The 23,529-nt window shown below is 55.3% G+C and overlaps 9 protein-coding genes across 9 annotated transcripts; 6 read left to right on the top strand and 3 right to left on the bottom strand.

Moving 5' to 3' along the window:
- Positions 1 to 11: 11 nt before the first annotated feature.
- Positions 12 to 3,794, bottom strand: VC83_02742 (uncharacterized protein). Its single transcript, XM_024466398.1, has 4 exons — positions 2,225 to 3,794; positions 1,947 to 2,178; positions 1,414 to 1,899; positions 12 to 1,364 (listed from the first exon to the last, which is right to left on the bottom strand). The coding sequence occupies exons 1-4, from the start codon at positions 3,181 to 3,183 to the stop codon at positions 279 to 281; spliced, it is 2,763 nt and encodes a 920-aa protein (XP_024326437.1). The 5' UTR covers positions 3,184 to 3,794; the 3' UTR covers positions 12 to 278.
- Positions 3,795 to 3,888: 94 nt separating this feature from the next.
- Positions 3,889 to 5,568, bottom strand: VC83_02741 (uncharacterized protein; the record flags this gene model as incomplete). Its single annotated transcript, XM_024466397.1, has 1 exon — positions 3,889 to 5,568. The coding sequence occupies one exon, from the start codon at positions 5,566 to 5,568 to the stop codon at positions 3,889 to 3,891; it is 1,680 nt and encodes a 559-aa protein (XP_024326436.1).
- A 291-nt stretch (positions 5,569 to 5,859) lies between these two features.
- VC83_02740 (uncharacterized protein) lies at positions 5,860 to 6,364 on the top strand (the record flags this gene model as incomplete). Its single annotated transcript, XM_024466396.1, has 3 exons — positions 5,860 to 5,884; positions 5,938 to 5,951; positions 6,167 to 6,364. 3 exons carry the CDS (start codon positions 5,860 to 5,862, stop codon positions 6,362 to 6,364), a joined length of 237 nt encoding a protein of 78 aa, XP_024326435.1.
- Positions 6,365 to 6,613: 249 nt separating this feature from the next.
- On the bottom strand, positions 6,614 to 8,619 carry VC83_02739 (uncharacterized protein). Its single transcript, XM_024466395.1, has 5 exons — positions 8,193 to 8,619; positions 8,041 to 8,143; positions 7,823 to 7,992; positions 7,735 to 7,769; positions 6,614 to 7,685 (listed from the first exon to the last, which is right to left on the bottom strand). The coding sequence occupies exons 1-5, from the start codon at positions 8,230 to 8,232 to the stop codon at positions 6,684 to 6,686; spliced, it is 1,350 nt and encodes a 449-aa protein (XP_024326139.1). The 5' UTR covers positions 8,233 to 8,619; the 3' UTR covers positions 6,614 to 6,683.
- A 285-nt stretch (positions 8,620 to 8,904) lies between these two features.
- On the top strand, positions 8,905 to 10,140 carry VC83_02738 (uncharacterized protein; the record flags this gene model as incomplete). The annotated part of the gene is made up of 1 exon (XM_024466394.1): positions 8,905 to 10,140. One exon carries the CDS (start codon positions 8,905 to 8,907, stop codon positions 10,138 to 10,140), a length of 1,236 nt encoding a protein of 411 aa, XP_024326140.1.
- Positions 10,141 to 11,809: 1,669 nt separating this feature from the next.
- Positions 11,810 to 13,018, top strand: VC83_02737 (uncharacterized protein; the record flags this gene model as incomplete). The annotated part of the gene is made up of 1 exon (XM_024466393.1): positions 11,810 to 13,018. The coding sequence occupies one exon, from the start codon at positions 11,810 to 11,812 to the stop codon at positions 13,016 to 13,018; it is 1,209 nt and encodes a 402-aa protein (XP_024326138.1).
- Positions 13,019 to 14,621: 1,603 nt separating this feature from the next.
- VC83_02736 (uncharacterized protein) lies at positions 14,622 to 16,324 on the top strand (the record flags this gene model as incomplete). Its single annotated transcript, XM_024466392.1, has 2 exons — positions 14,622 to 15,067; positions 15,273 to 16,324. The coding sequence occupies 2 exons, from the start codon at positions 14,622 to 14,624 to the stop codon at positions 15,913 to 15,915; spliced, it is 1,089 nt and encodes a 362-aa protein (XP_024326364.1). The 3' UTR covers positions 15,916 to 16,324.
- Positions 16,325 to 16,867: 543 nt separating this feature from the next.
- Positions 16,868 to 18,448, top strand: VC83_02735 (uncharacterized protein). The gene is made up of 2 exons (XM_024466391.1): positions 16,868 to 17,245; positions 17,312 to 18,448. Exons 1-2 carry the CDS (start codon positions 17,152 to 17,154, stop codon positions 18,328 to 18,330), a joined length of 1,113 nt encoding a protein of 370 aa, XP_024326363.1. The 5' UTR covers positions 16,868 to 17,151; the 3' UTR covers positions 18,331 to 18,448.
- Positions 18,449 to 19,595: 1,147 nt separating this feature from the next.
- Positions 19,596 to 23,452, top strand: VC83_02734 (uncharacterized protein). The gene is made up of 4 exons (XM_024466390.1): positions 19,596 to 20,955; positions 21,008 to 21,035; positions 21,087 to 21,723; positions 21,773 to 23,452. The coding sequence occupies exons 3-4, from the start codon at positions 21,122 to 21,124 to the stop codon at positions 22,407 to 22,409; spliced, it is 1,239 nt and encodes a 412-aa protein (XP_024326137.1). The 5' UTR covers positions 19,596 to 20,955; positions 21,008 to 21,035; positions 21,087 to 21,121; the 3' UTR covers positions 22,410 to 23,452.
- Positions 23,453 to 23,529: the final 77 nt, after the last annotated feature.

Here is a 23,529-nt window from a genome sequence, read left to right as displayed (position 1 = left end):
TCAAAAGTAAAGAACCATCATGATTATACGTAATACTGTACTACCTACAATACACCCTCTGCACTCTTGCCATTTCCACCGCATTACCCAGCGCATTCATTCCTGCACCATCCCGTGCATAACCGTCTCCCTAGGTATAGTAAAAAAGAAAAGCAAGCAAAAAGCACGCACACTCGGAGCCCTCTCCCTCTCCCCATCAAGAATATAAATATACCGGATACCTCCACTCTAAAGCTCTAAAGCTCTAAAGCTCTTCAACTCTCAACTCTCAATCCTCATTAAGTGGCAGTGGCAGGTCTGCTACCGGCGTTGCTCCCAGCCCTGCTACCAACGCTTCCCCAGCGGCTCCCCTGGCTATTTCTCGCGCGGCGTCCACCACCAAAGGCCGTCGCCCAGTCGCGAAGCACGGGGATGGTTGGGATCGCGTTGCCCGTGGTCAGGGTTGGGATGTACATGCCGTACGACTGCGTCTGGCCGGACGGATCATGCTGGTCCTTCTCGACACGGATGGCCACGTCGAGGGCTCCGTCGCCAGAATAACCGTGAACCAGGGGATCCGAAGCGCGGTTTGTGGTTCCAGCCTCGACCTCTCCTTGGCCAAGGGGAGACATCCCTGCCTTCTTGTCCACCTTGCCTGAGCTAGTAGTACCGACTGCAGATCCCCCACCTGGTGCAGCACTTTGCGGTCTCTGGTCTGCGCCGCCCGTGGCAATGGTGTTCGAAGTTGGTGCGAGTAGCCCATCGTCAACAGAACCGTCCATCTGGGGGATAGGGAGAGGGGTAGACTCTGTCCTGTTGCGGACAGTGTTGACGCGAGCGGTGGTGGCTGAGCACTCGGTGATCATGGTCCAGTTTCTGCTGGGCATCGTGACCTTGTTCGATGCGGACTTCTTTTGCCCTTGTCCTGGCTCGCGATCAAATATGCTCAATAGAGTCTCATCCGTCTCACTGTCGAGATGGTGGATTTTATTTTGATGCGACAACAGATTGGCGATAGCAGCTGGTGGCGGCTTGTTGACAATGGCAGAAGACACAATGTTTGCCATGTAGCGTGGGTCTTCTTCGACAGGTATGCCCAATTTGGGGTTTGCATAGAAGCGGCCAACGGCGGCAAGATGCACATCGCCGGAGAGAATCGTTACACGAACACCGTAAGTGGCAGAGATGTCTTGCAACATCTTGACCAGTTGGAGGCGCTCAGCCTTGTGAGTGCGTGCTGTGTAATGATCGTCCAAGTCATCAACAAGATCGACAGAGCCATCAAACTTGTTGATGAAGCCTCCACCTATGCCGAAACGCTTGTTAAGGAATTTGATGGGAGCCATGAGAGGGCTTGAGAGGACGTTCTCCACCCATGTTAGGCGCTAATCACGTATTAGTTTCTGAAGAATACATCCGCCTTGAGACACTTACAGGATATGCAATGGGGATTCCCAGAAGAACAACCAAGTGCTTAATGGGCTTCTCAGAAGCTGCTGCTGCTGCGAGTTCGCTCGAGATTCTATCAAAAATCAACTGGTAAGTTTCTGGATAGTTGACTTGATGTCTAGTACGTTCAGTTCTAGCATCCAATCCAAAGAAGGCGATTCTTGCTCCAAGTCTACTAATGATGTTTCTCGAGTGCTCGGCGACATATGGCCCAGCCTGGCGCCCAATGACGTAGCTGGGATCCTGCGGCTCATTCTGCTTCACGAAGGTGTCTCTCATCTGAACTGGATCAACACCAACTCCAGTACCGTCGTTATTCATAGTTTGAGGCGCATCGGTCGTATATGTTGAGACGGGGGGGGGAAGGTGGTGCTGGAACAGTAGGTAGTACTTGTAAGCAGTACCACCGATTCCTCGGAAGACGTCGCACCGCATGAAATCGCTGACATAACTGCCAAAGCCATCGATAATCTGTATCTGTTAGTTATGGGTTTGGGCTTTTGGAGGTCAATATTTACATCATGATCGTCCCAAAGGTTGAGTTGGGGAATCTGGCCATTGGAACCTGCGAATGGTTCTGTTGAGTACCATCTAATATAGTTGTCGGCATAGAAGTCGTCACACGCCTTGCGTAGAGTTTCTGGGAAAGGATAGTCTCTCCTCTTTCTCGGGTTCGAAATGGAAGTCCACTCTCGCAATGGCCCGTGGATTCTGATGCCGTCGTTGTAAATCTGATCACCTCCACCGATCCTGAGAAGTTAGATTCGGGTCTCGCGATAGGAAGTATGCTACTCACATGACATGGAAAGGCGTTTGGCCATGTACTCTCTGCACATCGTTCCATAACGCCGGGCCACTCCAAGCAGCCTCATCCGTCCCAACCGAGAAACCATTGCAGGAATGGAACATGATGCGCATGGACTCATTGATCGAGGGCACCCAAAAGCTCTGGTGATCAGTCTTTCCATCGCTCGGGAATCGCAGCAATGGAATCTGGTAGGCCCACTCTGCCTCGAGCTCCTCCATTTCGAGAGCAAGGTTGAATCTCCAGAATCTGTTACGCAGATCGGAGTAGAGCAGCTCTCCATTGATGCTGGCATCAACGGCAGTGTCGTATTCTGTGACCGGGCCATGTGCCGATGCATAGATGTGGCCTACCGGTCCCACCAATTCTTCTGGTCGTCTTCTCGGCGCGAGCTTCTTGAGCAGAAGCTCGGGAATCCATGCCTCGTGCGCTGGCTCGGTAATGCCTCCCTGAACAACTATGAGGACACTTCCATACCATATGTTACCCTCCATGCGTCTATAGTTCAACAGAGGTCCGCAGCGAACCTCCTTCCCGTCAACAAATTCCGCATACACCTGGGCTTGTCCGGTAGTGGACTGGGCGGCACCACCAAGTCCAACAGGCGATGGTGCATTGGCCGTAGCCACGGGCTCGTTCGCACCGTCAAACTGCCTGTCGGCCGCGATGGGCCGGTACGGCCTACCCCCCACCGGCGGCGGCGCTTGACCACTCGCCTCAGCGAGAGGTTGGCCTGTGCCCTCCATGCGTGTGGTGTTCAGGAAGTTCGCGAGGTCGCTCGTGCCGGTGTGCTCGTTAGCGGGGCGGATCTCGCTGTTCGGCGGGTTGCCAACCATGCCGGCGGCATGTCGGGCATACCTGGAAGATTCTTGATGGCGCCATCTGCTGGAAGATGCACCCCGATTGTTGTCTTTGCCGTCATCTTGATTGGCTTTGAGTGGGTGGCTCATGGTTGCGAGAACTGTTCCTCCGGAACGTTGGTTACGAGAACTTGCGGAGTCGAATTATTATAACAGAAATAGATGTCCGCCAAGCTCAATCAGCTCTCTTGGTACGTGCTGATGCGGACGAGTCAGAGTGTTGGCACAGGACAACGAGGCTGGAGTTGTGGTCAGCTTGCTTGCTCCGCCGGTTTGTTTACGTCGCAAAGGGAAGGGTCGAGGGTGACTGACACCAATGTGACCCAGCAACCGCGCTTGTCAGTGCTAAATAAACACTTTTGAGAAGGAGCGACCGCGAAAAAAGTAAAAGTATAGAGAAGGCAGTTGCGATGGGGATATAATGCGACTTAATTGCCCTTTAAAGTAAGGGTTAAAAGAGGAGAAAAGATGCAGCACCGCGCAGCTTAATGGGCATTTTAGAGATATTGGCTGGTTGTGGCTGGTTGCTTCCCCCTGGTAGAATTGGGTTCTTGGTGATGACGACGTTGCTGTGGACAGGGGGGTATTCAGCTGGTCCTGCATAACTAAAAATAGTACCTTTGTCAGCAGCACTTCCTTGTGATTATTGCTCCTTTTTGAAGAGGAGGCGAGTGAGTTTGTTTATGAGGGATGGAGAAGGGGAGGAGGTGAGTTGATGACACTTCTGTTTATGCCATACTATGTACACTAATATCTTACACGATCATACCCATCACTACTATATAGAGACATAGACTACCATCCCTTCGCCGGACCTCCCCTCGTGCTCCCTACCAACCGCCTCCTCTGAACCTCTCTATACCTCACCCTCAACTTAATAGCCTCCACCGCCGCCAACCCCCCAAACGCCCCTCCCAAATGCGCCAGATGATCATACTGACTCGGTTGGAACTTATTCCGCTTCAACGACCACACCTCATACGCGATCCAAGCCGCGAGCCACCATGCACCCGTGGGCCCTGAATACGGCTCCGGCGGCAAGATTCCAAAGAGCCTCATCGAATTCCCCCAATTCAGGTACAGCGTCGCGGCGACGACTCCGTTCAGCGCGCCACTAGCGCCCAGACTGGAGACGTGGAAGCGCTTCGTCATGACGTGGAATACCAGCGAGGCAAAGGAGCCGGTCACCGCCGACCCGAAGTACAGAGCGAGGAAGTTGCCGCGTCCGATCATGTCGTGCAGCTGCGTGCCCATGACGAAAATCATCATCATGTTAATGGCTAGATGTTTGAAGCTCTGGTGGCTGAATGCGTTGCCCAGCACCGCCAGCGCCCGCGGGTACCCCGGGACAGAGAGGAAGTACTTATTCAGCACCCGCCATGCCGGTGGGTGATGCCACGCGAGGAGTATGAAGGCGTTGAAAGCTATAATCGACCCAATAGTCACGACGGAGGGGGGTACATCCTTGAACATCCTATCTGCTGCCGCCGGGGGCACGTACGAGCCAGAGTAGACGACGCACCCAGCGATAACAGCCAGGGTGACGAGCGCAGACGGCCACAAGCGCTGGAACGTCGTGTAGTCCGGCGGTGCATCCGGGACGACCTTGGAAGCGAGCGCGGTGTAGTGTTTGAGTAACTCGTTCTCTCCCGGCCGCCTGAGCTCAACCCCGCGGTCGTCGTGTGTCACCAGTCCCCCCGACTTCTCGCCCATCTCTGCCATCTGCTTCGCCCGCAGTGCATCCCTCTTCGCGATCTTCTCTTCCCATTCCTTCTTCTTAGCCTCTCGCACGGCGTCGAGCACGCTCTTGTTGGTCGGGGTATTCTTGCTCTGTGGGTTGTATCCCTTGCCGCCCTCTCCCGGTGCAGACACATCCTCCCCCATAGCAGCCAATTCAGTCTCCGCCCTCCTCCCCGCGCTCTGCCGCTCATTAACAACAATATTCCTCCTCAGCCACTTCAGCGCCGTGACCTTCATCACCTTATCCATCTGCGGGTGCGGGCGCGGCAGCGACGGGTCCGCGAGCGTCCCCGCCACACGTCGGCCCTGTAGAACTCTAAGCACCTTGTCCGCGATAACCGGGTCGACTTCCCGTCCAAATAGTGCAGCGACCTCTTTCTTCGCGAGCGGACGCGCATAGTATGCCAGTCCGTCCAGATCCGTGTATGTCCGTGGCAACTCCTCGAATTTCGTGATTATCTTCGGTCCCGCGGTCGCGTAGGCGCGTTCCTGCCATCGGGATTGTAACCCAGGCTTCCCTGGTGTCAGTCTTGTGTATAATCCGAGGTGCGTCGAAGTAGAAGATGCCGCGACATCACGGTGACTCCTACGGAGGGACGAGGCTACAGCAGTACCAGCGTATGGCCTCGTCGCCGACTTCAGGTTCGCCACAAACCCCCCAAGCACCTGCCGCAAATGCAGCGGCCTCGGCCGCTTACAAAGCGCTCTCGAGACCGTAGGCCCTGAGATAATCATCTTAGCGCCTCACAAACAATGTTGCAACATCAAGAAAGTTGGCTTCCCCGAACGCCGCGTCTACCCAGATAACGATCCCCCTTCCCGAAAAAATCCAGCGCACGGACCCACCAATGAACGCACATGTCCAGAGTCGCAACAGCGCACCAGCTCCCTCGCATTGCACACGCCCTCCGCCGCCGACGATAACGACAGCTCCTCCCCGTCGCAACACGCTCAGAAGTCCCGCAGCAGAGCAAGAAGTAGCACGCGCAGCCATCTCGCCGCGCCTCGAGCCGGCTGGCGCTTACCATGTCTCTTGAGGGTTATATCAATAGTGAGCCCCTCCACCCCCTGCCCCGCGCTGGAACAACCCCTCCAATGATCCAGTGGCGGCCACCACGGTGAGTGCGCTACGACTGCAGGTTCTGACAGATGGCAGAGAAGGTGGTGGTTTTGACGTGTGATTCGAGGACGTTAGTTGGGATGTTGTTGTCGTGTGATCAGATGACGAATTTGGTATGTTTGTTCTGTTCTGGATCCTGGTGACGCCTTGAGCTGGGGCTGGATTGGGAAGAGTGAGAAGAGCTTGGAGAGGATTGCGGCTAACGTGGAGAAGGTCCTGGGACAGACGACTGAGCGGATTATTCGCCCTCATGACGACGAGGAGCCGTCGAGCGAGGTGCAGCACGGATTGTATATTGTGAGGGGGGATAATGTGACGGTGGTTGGGCTGGTGGATGAGGAGCTGGATGAGAGCATAAACTGGAATGAGGTGCGGGGGGCTGTGATTGGGGGTGTCAAGCACTCAGCGTGAGATGGGACGGGAACGCGGACAGGAGGTGGTGGATGATGAGTGCGAAGTCAAGACAAAAGGCTGCTCAGGGGGAGGCTATTTGCGACGGAAGACAGATGGGAAACAGGACAGACAAAAGTCTGATGCATATTACGGCGTTATGAGGATATGAATGGATCTGATATAAATGCGGCTGCGGACGCCCTTGTCGAGGATAATGTCTACACTTTGAAATAAAAGAAATGGGGTGATTCAATTAGACTACAAACGGTTACAAGTTTGAAAATCTGGCATTCTAAATACTGAATATGTGATCTAGATTTATACTCTCGGATATCTCCTAACCAAATATACGGTTTAGCAGGTATGGGGCAAATTCAAGATCTCCCGGTGACTCTGCAATCCTATTGATGCGGTTTCCCTTCCACACATTTAACCATCCATATTCATCGTTCACCAGGTTGCCCTCCCCATCATCCCCCTGCATAGAGGGGTCCACCTGCGCCTGCGCGCTGGCGTCGTCCGGCTTTGGCCCACCCAGCTTCCTTCTGTTGCGGCGGTCGACGATATGCATGCCCCTCGTCCACTGTCCCGCAGTCTCGACTCTGATGTCCTCAGGTGCGCCAGGGGCGGCCTTCCACGCCGGGTTGGATTGGGTGAGCATGTACCACACGGTTAGGGGGTCGTGCAGGGAGAGGCCGGGGTCAGCGAAGCCCTGGGTTAGGGAGTTGATCTTCTTGTAGGTCGTGTTCATGAACACCGTGACCCATTCTGCCAGGGGGCTTCCAGCAGCAACGAGCGGCTCGACCTTGGCGTCGAAGAGGGATTTCGGGAGGAGATGGCGCTCGGTGATGTCGAGGGGGAAGAGGGAGAGCTTTAGTTGCTTGGACAGATTCTTTGGGTAAGGGGCGAGAGCTGTTTTGGCCTCTGGCAGGGCAGGAGGCATGGTCGATGAAGGAGAGGGCGAGGTCAGGGCGAAGACGCGAGCGGTGGCTGAGGCGTCTGCGTAGGTGTTGAACTCTGACAAGGGGGTAATGTTTCCTGGGTAGTTAATCGTGCCACCCATCACCACCACCTCTTTGACTCGGAGGAACGTCTCTGGGTCCTCGGCAGCAGCAATCGCCAGGTTGGTCAAGGGCCCAACGGCAATAATTGTTATTGTATCGGGTTCGTTTTCACGGAGTAGTCGTAGAATCTCCTGGTATGCTGGAGCTTTTGAGGCGGTAAACGTCGTCGATGGGGTTCCAAGTTCGTTTGCTTTCTCGACTTCGGAGTCGGTCGACCCTGGCGGGGCTGCTGTGAAGAGCGACTTCCACGCATCGGATGGCGACAGGTGAGGATGCTGGGAATGTCAGTACGGGCAGCCTCGACTTTGTTCAATGGACACCCACGCTAGAATGAACGCCTCCCAATCCGTCTCTACCGTCTGGATTGCTTGTCAACTGTCGGGCAAAGGCACAATGTTTCAGGTGCACATACGAAAGAAGTCTGCCATCAAAATCTCCTCCGCCAGCGGGTGGCTTGTACCAACTGCGACGATGGGCTTGAATGTCTCCGCTGTGGTGAAGCCTTGGGGAAGGCCCTTGCTCTTCCTCCATTCCTTTTCTTTCTCGAGGACGTGGAACAATGCCACCACATTCTTGAGGCAGCTGTTGCCTGTCAACGCGGTTTCTTAACTGGGGGGTGTATCGCCATACCTATCGAGCTCGACATTTCCATAGGTTACCGAGATGAGAAGAACCTCAAACTCCTCTGGGGTAGCTGACAGCGCCAAGAGCAAGGCAAGAACATCGTCGACCCCTTCGGCACAGTTAGAAAGGGATCCTGCATACCATGGCGTCCAGCCTACCTGGGTCAGTGTCAATAATGATGCGTTGCTGGGGCGCCATGTTCGTGAAAGTGCCGGTTGTCACTTGGATTCTCTAGTGTTTTATACAAGTAAAGTAAAGTAATGAATAGCGGCACGGTATTCTGTAATAGTAGCAGCTTCCTTCAGTATATAGATGTCCAAAGATACAGAGTCGCAAAGTTGCTTACTGTGTTATGGAGGGGTAAAGCGACGGTCTATCAAACTCGTGACAATCATTCCCCAGTTTACCCCCCCACCTACCAAGAGCCACTTACTTACTACTAGAGTATGGAGTAAGTAAGGCAAGATTTATGCACGTACCATATCCCGTATAGTAGGATAGCATGGGATTAACGGATTAACTATTAACTTGCGGAGACGAGCATTATTGATATTAGTGAAAGGATTGTTGATAGGGCACTTTGATATGACGGTAATACGACGAATGAGCTTCCCAATTCGGCGAGACCGTATCAGGTCACGTCCACACCGCCCTCGGCAGAATCGCCGTCGCAGATTAGTGCCGATCCATTAGTTCATTTCCAAAGGGGACACGCAACGAGAATCACAACGCTCATCACACGCCTTCCAGCTCGAAAAAACTACTTTTACTACATCCAATTGCTGTTTAGCTATCGATTTTCCAAACCCATCAACAGAAGCCTATCAGGGCAATCTTTACTGTCTTGTTATTCCACCGTTCCTGCAAGCAATGTCGTCGAGCCTATCGTTCTATGGGGGATGGGCGGGCATCGCCGTCGTTGGTGCTGGATACTGGTACCTGCAGAATCGGAAGCCAGCCGTCAAGCAAACAAAAGCTGCACCAACGAAACCAGCGACCAAGCAAACAGAAGCACGGAAGGATGACAAGACTAAGAAACAACGAAGCGAGGGGGCTCAGAGCAGTGGCGATCAAGCATCAGAGAAGAGCACAACCAAAACGGCACGGAAGGCAGTCAGGATCGACGCCAAACCTGCTGTGCAGAATATCACTCCTCAACCCTCCACAACCTCAAACGATGACGATGATGACGAGATCGACAATCGAGAGTTTGCCCGCCAGCTCAGCAATGCCAAAGCAGGCACTGTCATCGGGTCGAAACCACAAGCAGGGGCACGTCAAAAGTCTGTCAAGCAATCTCGGGCACAGGCTGCGGCATCCAACAGCTTTGATGATAACACAGCTTCCGCCACCTCATCCAATGCAGGTGCTGACGCTGATGATGACTTGTCGCCAGCTTTGAACGCAAGATCCTCAAACAACCTGGGTGGCGTTGGTGACATGCTGGAGCCCGCCTCCCAGGGCCCATCCGTCCTTCGCATCACCTCTCCAGTCAACCCTCAACCAAAGAAGGACAAGAAGGCAGCAAAGGCACCCGAACCAGTCGAAACAAAGAAGCAACGTCAGAACCGCAAGAAGAGAGAAGCTGAGAAGCTGGCTCTGGCGGCATCAGAGACAGACCGCAAGGTGCTCCTGGAGTCCCAGCGCCGTACAGCCCGCGAAGCTGAAGGCCGGGCTGCCAAGGATGGGAGCCTATACACAAACTCGGCTGCAGCCGCCTCAATCTGGAAGGCAGACCAGGCCGTTGCTGAGACCAAGCCTGCCAATGGACAGGTGGAGCTACTCGACACATACGAGCCGGCAACCAAGCCAGCTGCTACAAAGCCAAAGGCAAAGGGAAGCGACGATTATGCGACCTTACCATCCGAAGAAGAGCAGCTGAGGCTTATCGAAGAGGATTCTGCATGGAACACTGTCACCAAGCCGAAGAAGGGAAAGAAGAAGGCGGTGGAGACAGTTAAGCCTGTCGAGGCACCAACCCCTGCCCCAAATGTGCCAGAGACCAAGCTCCCAAAGCAGCGAACTGTGGAGCTCACCTGGGTGGACAACAACGAGCAAGGTGTCGCCAAGTACGACCTTGCGGATGACGACTGGGAGGTTGCGTAAGATAAGCTCGTTTTATCATAGCTGGGGGAGTAGCAGCCTCGACACTGGCCTGTCGACGTCTACTATTCCAACCAGTCAGCGACCTCGCTTTGATCCCCTTTGCTCGCTCTTCTTTCGCAATGGCCCTTCGGACTCTGCCGTCGATCTAGCCGGTGGTGTGCTTTTATGAGATGTTCTGGTGCATTCAAGTTAGGGCAAGGCGTTGAGCATGCACCGGAGACGATATTTTCTGCGACGAACGACGAGTGTATGTTAAGTACGGCATGCGCGGGCAGGAGGCAGGATCACATCGGGGGCGGATTTTCTATTTTGTAATTTCGTAGGGCAGCGAATTGTACCATCACAGGGCCTCCTTCCAACTAGATAGCTGGCCTCTCCAGGGTCTGTGACGGATACAAACTATCTACAATACCCATCATCCTGGCGGCTATTTTGACTTGTGGAGACGGATGCGAAAGACAGGGCGCAAAGTGAAATGTGCAATATGTGCTGCTGACTGCCCAGACGGCAATCAATCGCGGTAGATAGAGTTCAAGACATGTCAGATGCAGATTAACTTTAGGCAAAGGAAGCAGTCATCGCCGCGCAATCCAGATGACCACAGGAAACGTTGCATGGCGCTCTGAACCACTGGATTACGCATGGCTCGACGGTCGACATTCAACGGATCACGTACTATTCCGGCGTGTCCACTGGGGGGCCGTGGTTTGTGCTTGTGGGGTGCAGAGCCCAATCAGCATTCACACCAACCCATCAAGGCGGGCATGGGAATATTTAGTGAGGAGGGGGATTGGGGAGGGGGATTGGGATTGGGGATTGGGATTGGGATTGGGATTGGGATTGGGATTGGGATTGGGATTGGGATTGGGATTGGGATTGGGATTGGGATTGGGATTGGGATTGGGATTGGGATTGGGATTGGGATTGGGATTGGGATTGGGGATTGGGATTGGGGAGTGGGATGCTATAGTTTTATTTTTATAGAGATGCTTCAAGATGGGTGGACTGTTCGTCTACAGTAGAACCAGAGTAGACCACCTCAACCCCCCCCCAACCCCCCAGCGACAAGCGAGGATATCCACATCCCCTTGCCGTGCCGGCCCCCCCTCTATCAACGTAACGCATCTCCATTTGTATATCGTGAAGTGTATATAATTCAACCCGCAACCTTTCAACGAACATCGTTATTCCTACTGTAGACCCTAAGCAGCACGATTGATCGATCCGTTGGCGGTTGCCACGCGACCCCTGGAATTGTATCGTTCGAGTCTCAGCCCCTCGATCGACAAGACAGCCTCGCCCGACGCCACTTATCGCTGCTTTGTTTAGAGGCGTACAAACATTGCGACAAGCCATTCAACGGACACTGACGGCAATATAACACGACGACGACCACAAGCCCAGCAAGCAGACATACAAACCGAACCCCTTGCATACGATACAGCGAAGCGCATTCCATACTATATATCTATATACTCCTCTTCTCGCCTCGACTGTCATCTAGTCCATATCGCCCCTCACGAAGTAGTGTAGTCCGACAACCAGGTGTCCCACCATCCACGCGACACCTATGGCCACATCTCCCACACGCCCAATGTCTGCTTAGGAACATCCACTACACCTACCACCGATACAGTTGAGCCCTCATGCTCGACATACCGTCATAGCAATGTCCCTTGGTGTCGGCATCCAGTCCGTAATCTTCTACGTCCTATCCTGCAGCGCCTGCTCCAAGATCTCCCACCGCCACAAAGCCAAAGTCGAAGCGAAGCGCGAGCGCGCCGAAAAGAGGAAGCTGGAAACAGACCAACCGGGTCTATACCACCACCCGTCGCCATTCAACACGAATCCCTTCTGGGATGAGGAAATCACACTGGGTCCTGGCCCATCGAGTCGGAAGAACGGGAGCAAGGACACGAGTTCGAGAGCGCTGCATACCGCGGGGAATGCGAGCAGTATAGCGGCTAGCGTGGCGCCGAGTTCGCAGGCGCCGAGTAGTCCAACGATAGTCCCAGATGACCAGCGATTGAGCGGGGGTGACTGGAACCGCAAGCGGTACCAGCGCGAAGACGAAGAGCTCTGGGGCGTCGACACAATCAAAGCCGGACAACGGCGTGTACGCGACGCCTTTGCCACGGCGCAGGTCTCTGTCGGCTCAAAGCTGCGAGCTATGGAGGAGCGGCTGGGCAAGTTTGGAACAGTCAAGGAGGAGGACACGCATCCGTACTACGTGTCGCGCAACCCTCCCGTCAACGACCTGCATCCTCCCGTCGTGAGCAGCCATCCGTTCCAGAAGGGCGGGATGCGCTGGATGATGCAGCCGCCGCCGTCGGCGAGCGTTATGTCGGGGAAGCAGCATCCGTCTGCGAGTAGTATCTCGATTCCGCGCAGTCGCAGCGGCAGCAGAGCTAGTACGCTACCACCGAGCACGCCGAATCTGAATCGTCAGGTTACTGGGCGCGTGGTGGAGGAGAAGCTGCGCAGGGGCGAGACGCCGTCGGATGCGGAGATACGCGTGCTGTCGCGGTATATTTCGGGCGCGAAGACGCTTAGCTCTGTGAAATCGCTGGAGCCGCTGCAGAGGGTTAGTCGGACGAGGAGCTACTCCTCGAGCGATGCGGAGGATGAGAGTGAAGCCCCCAGCCCGAGTAGAGGAGGGAACGGGTATAAAAGCGAAGAAAACAGACAGGGTAAGCTGTCGCCGATCTTCTCGTCGGCGGCGCAGAGGAGGGTGAGCCAGGATTCGATTGAGGATGTGGCACTGGCTAGTGGTGAGGGGGGGGTGGCACCAGCGGTGTCAGGATCGAAGAAGGGGAAGGCGGAGAGGAGGAAGAAGGAGCGCAGCTGGAGGGAGAGGCCGACTAGTCCGCAGAGCTGACCGGAGCGGTTACCGCTTGGCAGTCTCGGGCAGGGACAGGAGACGAGGGTGCAGAGCCCGCCGCCGGTGAAACTTAAGGGGGAGGTGGAGGGGTTGGAGTTGAAGAGCGAGGAGGCGGGGGTTGTGGTGTAGAACCTCGTCGATTTGTCTGCGTATATGCCGAGATATGTCGCGCCTGAGCTACCGCTATGTCCCCTCGACTCCTACGACACGCAACACGCCTATACTCTCTCGCACCATTAGCACCACTTTCTCAAGAAGCTGACATACCAATACACACAAGCATTCTCACCGGCCGGAACCATCCACCGCGCCGCCACACACACACACACAACTATAATATCTTTTTACCAATCCACCCTAACCATCACTACTACCGGGTTAGGATTTTCTTCTACATCGTTCAAACCCTTCATTCACCGTCACTCAAAAACGGCCACCACGCGCTCGTTACCTTCTTTCGAACTACTCATTTTAACCAACCATTCATGGACATACATTCTCCTCAGCGTCCACCTACACTTCCGTCGGTGGCGCCGTGCTGTTTTCGTCGTACTGGGACCTTTTTGTTATCGTTGTTTGTCTTTTAATGGGGATGAGCGCTGGCGTTTTGTGTGTTTAGGGGAGGAGAGATGAGGGGGGGGGGCGCGGGGGTTGAAAGAGTGCATGCAACGGAGATGGCGGGGGGATAGAATGGATAGACAGATAGATCAAGATGAGGTATTATTTTATGTGCTTGCGTGTTGCTGGGTGCGGTTGGGAGGAGGGTGCATTCTTATGTTGGGTGACGTTTCTGTCTTCAAGCTTTTAATAAAGCGAACTGGTATACCATTTGAGATGGGTTGCGGATATAATCCGCCAACGTCATATAACCTAACAAAGAAAAACCCATCACAAATCCACAACCCCTCATAAAAATCCAAAGACAAAGATAAGAAAAAACCCCCCATACCATACAACGGCGTCACCCCGACCCCGTCCTATGACCGAGTCCGCCTCCCACCAAAAAAACTTGCACGGGCAGAACCGCAGCCTTACCGTCTCCCCCCACCAAAACTAGAAGGCGGTGAGGTGATTACGCACTACATCGACCAATAGGGGAGGATGTAATTGATGCTGACCACCGCGATGGGGGGGAGTGGATGGATTGGGGGGTCTGGATGGTACAGATGGGAAAGAGGATGGGGGGTATAAAGGGACTTTTCTGCCCAGGGAGGGGAGGGGAACAGTTTCATATTGTTGTTCTGTTTTGATCAGGACGTATGTTGGTGGCCCTCTCTCCTACGGAAACTACAAAGAACGAAAGTGGTGATTGATCTCTCTGCTACGGAAACTACAAAGAACGAAAGTGGTGATTGATCTCTCTCCTACGGAAACTACAAAGAACGACAGTGGTGGTATGGGAACGGGACGACGACGACGTCAAGAACGAAACAACCTTCCTCACCTATGGAATAAAACTTCTCGACCAACAACCTAGAATATATCCCTACCGCTACTACGCTATTCCCACAGTCCAGTCAGAGCAGGTGCGAGCTTCAGATCTTTGGGACCGAGCATCTCCTACGCCTCTCACCAGCGAGCTCACGAGACAAGGAAGGCGATGTCGCTCGTCTTTCTCAAAAACCTATTTCTATTTTCCCGCCCCTCCAGCACCTCGTCCTCGCCATCGTCAATACCCTCCCACACACCCGCATCAAACAAATCGCTCTGCGCCCACGCGTCGCAAACAGAGCACTCCCCCCTCCTCTCCTCCCCGCCCTCACCACCAACATCAACCTACTCCACCACCACCACCACCTCCACGGACATCGAATCCCTCACGCCCTCGTCGCACCCAAGCCCCTTCACCTTCCCGCGCATCGATGCAAGATTGATAAGTGATGCGACGATAGGGTTGAGCGATGGGTTAACGGTGCCTTTTGCGTTGACAGCGGGGTTGAGCGCGTTGGGGGATACGAGGGTGGTGATTTATGGGGGGCTGGCGGAGTTGGTTGCTGGGGCGATAAGTATGGGACTTGGGGGGTGGTTGGGGGCGAAGAGTGAGCTGTGAGTTATCCTCCTATTCCCGATATCGACTGTTACCGTGGACCCGACCAGTGACGATTGAAATATCTCCTCTCCGGTGTGATGGGTTGATGGGTTGATGGGTTGATGGGTTGATGGGTTGATGGGGTGATGGGTTGATGGGTTGATGGGGTGATGGGGTGACAAAGTAAATAAACAAAGCAATGGCTGATTTGATGCTTGATAGTGCCAGTTACAACGCCACAGAAGCCCAGACAGCGGCGCGAATCGCAGCAGCGCCAGCGAGTCTAGGTGACGAACTAACCGCCCTCTTCGAACCCTACGACATCCCCCCCAGCACCCTCGCGCCCCTCACAGCACACCTCCTCACCTCCCCATCCCTCCTCCCCTTCCTCATGCGAATCGAACACTGTCTCCCCCCCCCCTCCCCCCACCGCGCGCTCGCATCGGCATTGACGATCGCATCGGCGTATTTTCTGGGGGGCTTGGTGCCGCTGGTGCCGTATTTTTTTGTGGAGGAGGTGGAGAGGGGGTTGTGGGTTAGTGTGGCGGTTATGGCGGTTGCGTTGTGGGTGTTTGGGTGGGTGAAGACGGGGGTTTGTGGGGGGGGGAATTGGGAGAGGGTGAAGGGGGGGGAGAGATGGTGGTGGTTGGGGGGGTGGCGGCGGGGGCGGCGATGGGGTTGGTTAGGGCTTTTGGGGCGGGGGGATGAGAACGACGGAATGATTATTGATGAAAGGGATCTGTGCCATGAGCGTGGGGATATATATCATTTCAACCGCGGCTGGGGCGGTAACGGCTCAGCATGGACCATAGAAGAACAGATGGAGTCTTGTTCAGGATGCCGGTATCCTTTTGGTGATGCATGATCTCCCCATCCCATCACCGCCGCTGCAGGATAGTCATCAGCCATCGGCACTGCTTCACCCCCTGCCCGGCAGCGCGAGCTGGACCCAACATGCAGGGGACGGAACAATGAGGCTGAGGTATCGAAATGAGAGACAGAGTCTGGGCGCGTCTGGGCGCGTCAGGGCGGGGGATGGGGAACGTCCCGCCGATACGAGGCACACATGACGGGCCACATCACGCCCCGTCAGTGAGCGTCGGTGGGACAGAGCTCTCCCCAGTGGCCGTTTCCTAAAATAGACCCCATTTGCCGTTCGGTCAGGCGGGGAGATGATGCGGCGCAGCAGCAGGTGGGGGCAATAGGCAATAAGGGACTTAATAATAGTAGGTAGTTTTTGCCCCATTCTGACGGATTTGGGCTCGATTGGGTAGTTGGTAAGGTTAATATTTTGCCGTCGTACCCCTACCCTCTCCCCCTACCCTCTCCCCTCCCGCCCTCGTACCCCCCCCTCGTACCCCTACCCTCTCCCCCTCCCCTACCCTCTCCCCCTCCCCTCCCCTACCCTCTCCCCCTCCCCTACCCTCTCCCCTACCCTCCCCTACCCTCTCCCCCTACCCTCCCCCTCCTACCCGTTGATAGAGTGGAATGAACGGGGTTTGCCTTACACATGGCTCTTCCCGGAGTGCTGCTACTGTACTATACCTTATGCTGGTCCGATCGTCGCGGGTGGCTTCTATAGCCCACCCAGCTGGATTACCGTTGGTGGCGGTGCCTCCTCCCCCCCGTAGAGTACCCTCGTACTCGTATCCCTACCCCTCCCCCGTACCCCCTCGTACCCCTACTCGAGTACCTCCTCACCCGTACCCCCTCGTACCCCTACTCCCTCCTCCCCCCTGTCGCGGTACGTACCTCGTGTCGGTTTCTCAAAACAGCCAGCCACCCCCACCCTCCCACGCCGAATTAATTCATTTAAAGATCTGCCGTCTCCTCTCCTCTCCTCTCCTGTCCTCTCCTCTCCTCTCCTCCTCCCTTCCATCTCCACACCCACGAACAATCCATCAAAGCGTTGCATTTCCCTTGCATCGTCCGTTCTCTCTCATCTTTTTCTGTTCATCAGATTCACCACACTCGTTTTACACGTTTTTAACTGCTTGAAGAGGAACTACCGTCGTCTTTCCCTACTTCCCCTTTTACCAGATCTATTTCAAACCACATTTGTACTACTTTATTTCCACATTAATATCGACATCAAGTCAACATGCGCTCCAGCTTCTTCTCTGCTGCGGCTCTCCTTGCCGTGGCCCAGCTCGTCGCTGCCCAGACCTTCACTGAGTGCCAGCCTCTCAAGAAGAGTACGTTCACACCCCCCACAACCCGAGCTGACGCGTCCAGCAAGTGACTAACATTTTCCCCTCTAGCATGCCCCGATGACCTCGCCCTCGGCACCACCAAGTCCATCGACTTCACTGCCGGCGAGTCCAAGGACTTCTTCGCCCTCGCCGGCACGACCCTGAAGCACACCGCCGATGGTGTCGAGTTCGACATCACCAGCGAGAAGCAGGCCCCCACCATGGAGTCGAACTGGTACTTCTTCTTCGGCAGCGTCGAGGTCGTGATGAAGGCCTCCGACGGCCGTGGCATCGTGTCCTCGTTCGTGCTCGAGTCCGACGACCTCGATGAGGTCGACTGGGAGTGGATCGGCAGCGACACCACCCAGGTGCAGTCCAACTACTTTGGCAAGGGCGACGACAGCACCTTTGACCGCGGAGGATTCCACGGCGTCTCGAACCCCCAGGCCCAGTTCCACACCTACAAGCTCGACTGGACCGCCGAGAAGCTCGTCTGGTCCATCGATGGCGCCGTCGTCCGCACCCTCCTCTACGCTGATGCCAAGGCCGGCACCCGCTACCCCCAGACTCCCATGAAGGTCAAGATGGGCAGCTGGGTCGCTGGGTCCTCCACCGCGCCCAAGGGAACCGTCCAGTGGGCTGGCGGCCTCGCTGAGTGGTCCAACAACCCTACCTACAAGATGGTCGTCAAGAGCGTCAAAATCACCGATGCCAACACTGGCGCCAAGTCGTACTCCTACGGCGACATGACCGGCAGCTGGCAGAGCATCAAGATCTCCGGCACCACTGGAAACGCCAAAACCGGATCCGAGAACTCCTCAACCAAGATTTCCTCCACTGTCGCGCCTACTTCTACCAAGGCTTCCTCCACTGTCGCGCAAACCTCCACCAAGGCTTTCTCGACCTCTACCAAGCAGTCTAACAGCACCATCGTCGTCTCCAGCTCCACCAATGCCCCGACCTCCGCTGGTAAGATCTCGTCTACCTCCACTCGCCCAGCGACCCCATTGAACTCCACTGGTGCGGGTACCAAGCTCGGCGCGAACTTGGCGATGGTTGGTGCCGTCATTGCTTTCTTCGCTTTATAAGCAGGGAGTGTAGTGGTTGTGTGATGGATGGATTGCATGCAAGGATGAATGGCTTGCGGGGATGTTTTTTGGTTATTTAGACAAAGGGAACAGCGGGGTGGTGTTGTAGATGAAAGATATATTTTTGTTGTGTTGCTTTAAGCTCGTTCTTTTTTTGATAATATAGTATTGAAGTGGGTCGGCATTACATTGCATTGCTTGCTATACTTTCTCTATTGCTGGCTTGCTTGGGTTGGGGCTGGTGATTCGACATGCCCTGCTCCGGGGAATTAGTAGGAGATGAAGTGATGAATGGGAATGTGGAGTTGGATGGTGTAGATGTGAAATGTAACCCAGAGGCAGCGGCTTCGCCTGAGGCGCTCTTGGGTGTGGTGGGGTACGACGGGCAAAAGAAAAGGGCAAAGAAAAAGGCAAAGAAAAAGGGAAAGGACATACAACAGTGGGTATTCGCTGGTGGTCACCCACCCAACTACTAATCCACCGATCTCAAGTTTATGTATGGCAGAGCGGACGGGATGCCCAGGTTTCTTGAGTCTATGGTCGTATGTGGGAGTTTGTGGGTTGGGGGGGTATACATAGTGGTGCTGGGTGGTTGGTATGACAATTCTAAGCCAACGTAGTTGGGGTGGGAGGAGGGGCGGGCGGAGGAGGAGAGGGGATTGTGATGCATCTGGTTCATGGAGCATCTGATCCATCAATCATCACTAATCCAAGCACGCACGCTTGGTCATTAGCTGACAACGTGCCCAGCTAACCTGGGACATCTCCGACTTCCTAAGCAAGCACAGTCAGTTGTAGTCCACATGTCTAAGCTCTGTCATCTATCAACCCGTTCCACAACCCCACCTCCTCGCCCCCCCTCCCCAATCCTCGGCCTCCAGATACGACGATATGGCCGAACTGCTGTATCTGGATTAGATACATTATCAGCGACAGGGATACTAGACGCGCGGGCGGGCGTGGCCACACGCTCTGGCTGGGAATGTGGGGTTGTGTGTGGGGCGGGGGTGATGTCAGCGAGGATTACTGTATCTGGTGTGGAGTTTGTGGAGTTTGTGGGGTTCGGGTTTTGGGGGGATGAGGGGATGAGGGGATGAGGGGATGAGGGGATGAGGGGATGAGGGGATGAGGGGATGAGGGGATGAGGGGATGAGGGGATGAGGGGATGAGGGGATGAGGGGATGAGGGGATGAGGGGATGAGGGGATGAGGGGATGAGGGGATGAGGGGATTGGAGGTGAAGGGGTTCGGGGATTGAGGGAAGGGGAATAATGGTAATGGGGAGAGGAGGTGAGGAAGGAGGTGAGGGAAGGAGGTGAGGATGAGAGAGAGAGTTGCTGAAGGATCGTGGCGGTTGTCAAATTGGACACAAGACGTCGGAGCAGGTGGCGCTCTTTCTCACTGCTCCTTCCTTCCTTCCTGCCCTTCCATATCACCCTGTTGCCCTCCAGGCCCTCCCGCCTGCCACATGCTCCCTTCCCCTCCCAAAAGACGATGAATCCGAACAGGGAATTCCCACGATTACTTATCTCTCACCCCTCCCCCCTGTCTGCCAACTTAACCTGTGCTCCCGCCGCCACCGCCGCCGCCTGCTACAACCCTACTCCTTTGCTCCGCCTTTCTGCATGGGTCCTGCGCTTACCGCTTACCCTATCCCCTCCCATGGCTAAACGGGCTCATTTTACGTTCATTTTTCAACTCCCCGGGCCACAGTGTGGCTCCGCTCTCTCTCTCACTTACCCTGCGAAAGGGGCGGGAGAAGGAAGGAGGTAGATCGGCTCACCACCCCACCAATGCCCGACTGCAGCAGTCCCCTCAGGCCACGCCGAAACCCCCTCGCCATGAAGAGCTTCCGCCTCAGCCTCACCAGCCTCACCTCATCTCCCCTCCCCCATCCCTCCCGCCGCGCTTGCTGTGTCCAACCTCCCCCCCGGTTTCTGTGCTACTGCCTCCCACTTTGCGACTGCTGCCTCCCCCGTCCTTTGGCCCAATGATGAACCGCACACGCCCGTGCCGCCGCGCCGTCGCTCCAGGCCGTCGGGGACCAACGTCACGCCGTCTAGCGCTCACGCCATGGGGTGGGCTGAGGGCAGCATCATGAACATGCCATGCCTGTCCGAGGTTGTGATTGGGTCTCGGTGGCAGCTTGAGGGCAGGGCTAGGGGCATGAACCTTGAATGGTGGGAAGGGCGCACACGGAGGGTCTCGAGGTTTTCGTCCTGCCTCCTCAGAGTTGTTGTGTGGAAGGAGCGAGGCGGGTGGTAATATATTGCTGCTAGTGCCTTCCTTCCTTTTGTTTTTTTCCGGTGTTACTGGATAAGACATACGGATACTTGGCTATTTGACTAAAACTGATACGCTTGATCGAACAGCTTTTTAGATTTGGGAAGGAACGAAGGTGAAGAGCCACGTTTAGGTGGCCACTATGAGTGGTTCCTCCGCCGGCTTGCCGTTGCGATCAGGCAATAACGCGCGCGTTAAGTCGGAGCCCGCCATTGATTCGGAGCCGTACTTGGATCCGGAGATGAACATGGATGGACTCATGGAGGCCACTACGGAGGCCAGCGTGGGTGAGGATGCTAGGTCGGATGTCGAAGAGGAGAAGAAGCTACGCAAGAAAAGAGAGGTATGTTCTGTCCTTCTGTTGTGGCATGATTATAATACTCACTTCTTTCTAGTATAATCGCGTCGCGCAGCGAGAATTCCGTAAGACGGCCCCCGCCCCAAAAAAAACTATATATATTGACTACATAGTAGCTAACACTGTCTAAGGTCGACGCCGCAAAGATAGAATGACCAAGCTTGAGCAAACCCAGAGCGTCACGGTTACTGAGCAGAGCAATGAGATCTACAATCTTCGCAGGCAGAACGAAGAACTGCGGGCACAGAACGAGTTCCTCAAGGCACAGGTCTTCGGCTCCGGCTGGCAATGCAACGAAGGCACGGCCCTTCCACAGACCGTTCCGTCGATGTCGTCGCGCCGCCATAAGCCTGCCGTTGCCTCTGCCTCGAGCATCTTGGAGTCCATGACCAACGATGGCACGATGATGGAGGTGCTTGGGACGCCCAATATTCTGCCTGCGAACCAGCTCGCTATGACCTCATCGATGCTGCCAAGCGCCATGAATGCATTTGCCGGCACTATGCCGTCGTCGGGCAACATGCATGGCATGCAGTACTCCATGGGGCATCCGGCAGGTTCGAGAGCTGGCGCTCAGGACAACTCAGGCGCCTTCGACTTCGGTGCAGTAGCATCAGGCTCATCGACCTTCCAGACCATGAGCAACATGCCGTTCACTATCTCTTCGATGGCCACCTCGTCCCAAGTTGCAGCGCAGCTGTCACATTCCAACCAGCAGGCATCCTCGAGCCGACTTGTGGCCGATCAATCAAAGTAAGTCTGCCATCCTCCCCTCTCCACCCTCACACTAACACCCCACCAGCCTCATCGCCATGGTGCCCGCCAGCCGCATCAAGACCACCACCGCGATCTCAGCCATCTTCTCGCTACTCGTTCAAGAAGCCCCATCCTTCCCCTCTCCCACCTCCAACCAGCCCTGCCCGCGCCACCTCCAAATCCTCGCCGCCATCGCCCCCTCCCTCCCCATCCCCTTCCGCCCCACCGCCACGCAGCTCACAACCACCCACTACTACGGCGTCGACCTGCTCCCCTCGCCTACGCTCCGCGACCGCCTCTGCCGCGCCGGCCCCGACGTCTCCGCCGCCTTCCTGCACGAATTCGACTACCTCCTCCTCACGCCCAACATGGACGAGCACCAGCGCCTGACCATCTGGGGCGAGGAGCCGTACAGCGAGTTCAGCTGGGAGTTCTCGCGCGAGATGATCGAGCGCTGGGGGTGGCTCGTCGGGCCGTCATGGGCCGAGCGCGCGAACTTCTGGCGCACGCAGCGGGGGAGGGCGGTGCTGCCGATGCCGGTCGCGGCGTCGGAGGGGAGTCTATGGGGGATGTGGCAGCAGTTGCGCCTTGGGGCCCTGGGAAGGGAGTCGATGATTGGGAGTGCGGTTGTTGGGATGGCGGGGTTGGGGTTGCACCCGCATAATCAACATCATATGCAGTAGACGCTGCAGCTTGGGCATCGGTTCCTCCCGCCTTTGGTAGAGTGGGCGATGAGTTGGTTTGCGAGATGTGCTATTTTGGAGTTTTGGTGGCCTATGTCGTAATAGATGGTGGGATGGAGTAATGGTCGGTGGGGATACAAAAGGTGTTTAATGGGGGAGACGGTGTTTTGGGGTGTTTTGATGGGGGCGTTTCGGGGGCTTGCTAAATCTATATGGTGATGAGGCATGAAACGAAACGACAATTTTGGGGATATGGATAATGAGGCGAGCACTCTCGGTTGGCGTTATATCAGCCACTCGTTGGGATGGAGTTTGGAAAGGAAAGAGCCTGACTGGATCTGAGGCTGGGATTATATATCTTTTTCTTTTTGACTGACTGAGTGAGTTGGTGGTTGGAGGACAAAGGTTGGATCATCTTGAGGAGCTGTGCTCGATTAGGGGATAGGAAGGGGGGTTTGGATTTTCTTGCTGTGCTATGCGTACTATACTATATGGTATGGTATGGTATGGTACTGGAAGAGGATATTGGGTAGTGTTTAGATTCTCTCCATACGGAGTAGAGGTTTCTAGATGGAGGGGGGAAGGGGATAATATATATCACTCACTGTGTTATGGTTGTTTTTGTGCCGATTGTGAAGCGTGATGCTGTGAAATTGTGGAAACGGGATATCCCACATTTACACCAATAACACAACTCATTCCATTAAATCCGCCATTGGGAGTAAAGAAGGGACCCTCCTACATCCACGCGTCACATCTCCACCTCCCAGCCCCTATCCACACCTTCCACACCCCTCGGCTTGTTTCCATCCCGACCCTCCCTCGCCACAACCTCGTCATCCCAGGGACTCCCCCCACCGATGAACGAATAGTTTGAGGTCTTACATGATGCCCACCTCGAGTGCCCCTCGCCGATCGGGTGTTGACATAAATGCTTAGTTATGCGTTAGTGTAGGGGTGGAGACCTGGGCGAGGCTGGGTTTGGAATGGATGCTTCCTTTGTTGATGTGGTGCGGGGCTAATTACAAGGCGCTGAGGGGGGGGTCGGGATCTGCATGGTGTTGGAGGGGGGGAGGCGATGGCGTGTGGCGTTCTTTGGGAGAATCGGGCGGAGATGGAT

The sequence above is a fragment of the Pseudogymnoascus destructans genome (assembly GCF_001641265.1).
Source record: "Pseudogymnoascus destructans isolate 20631-21 unplaced genomic scaffold scaffold_5, whole genome shotgun sequence".
Taxonomy (NCBI): domain Eukaryota; kingdom Fungi; phylum Ascomycota; class Leotiomycetes; order Thelebolales; family Thelebolaceae; genus Pseudogymnoascus; species Pseudogymnoascus destructans.
The sequence above is the reverse complement of the archived record's forward strand: the minus strand, read 5'-3'. Positions and strand labels throughout refer to the sequence as shown.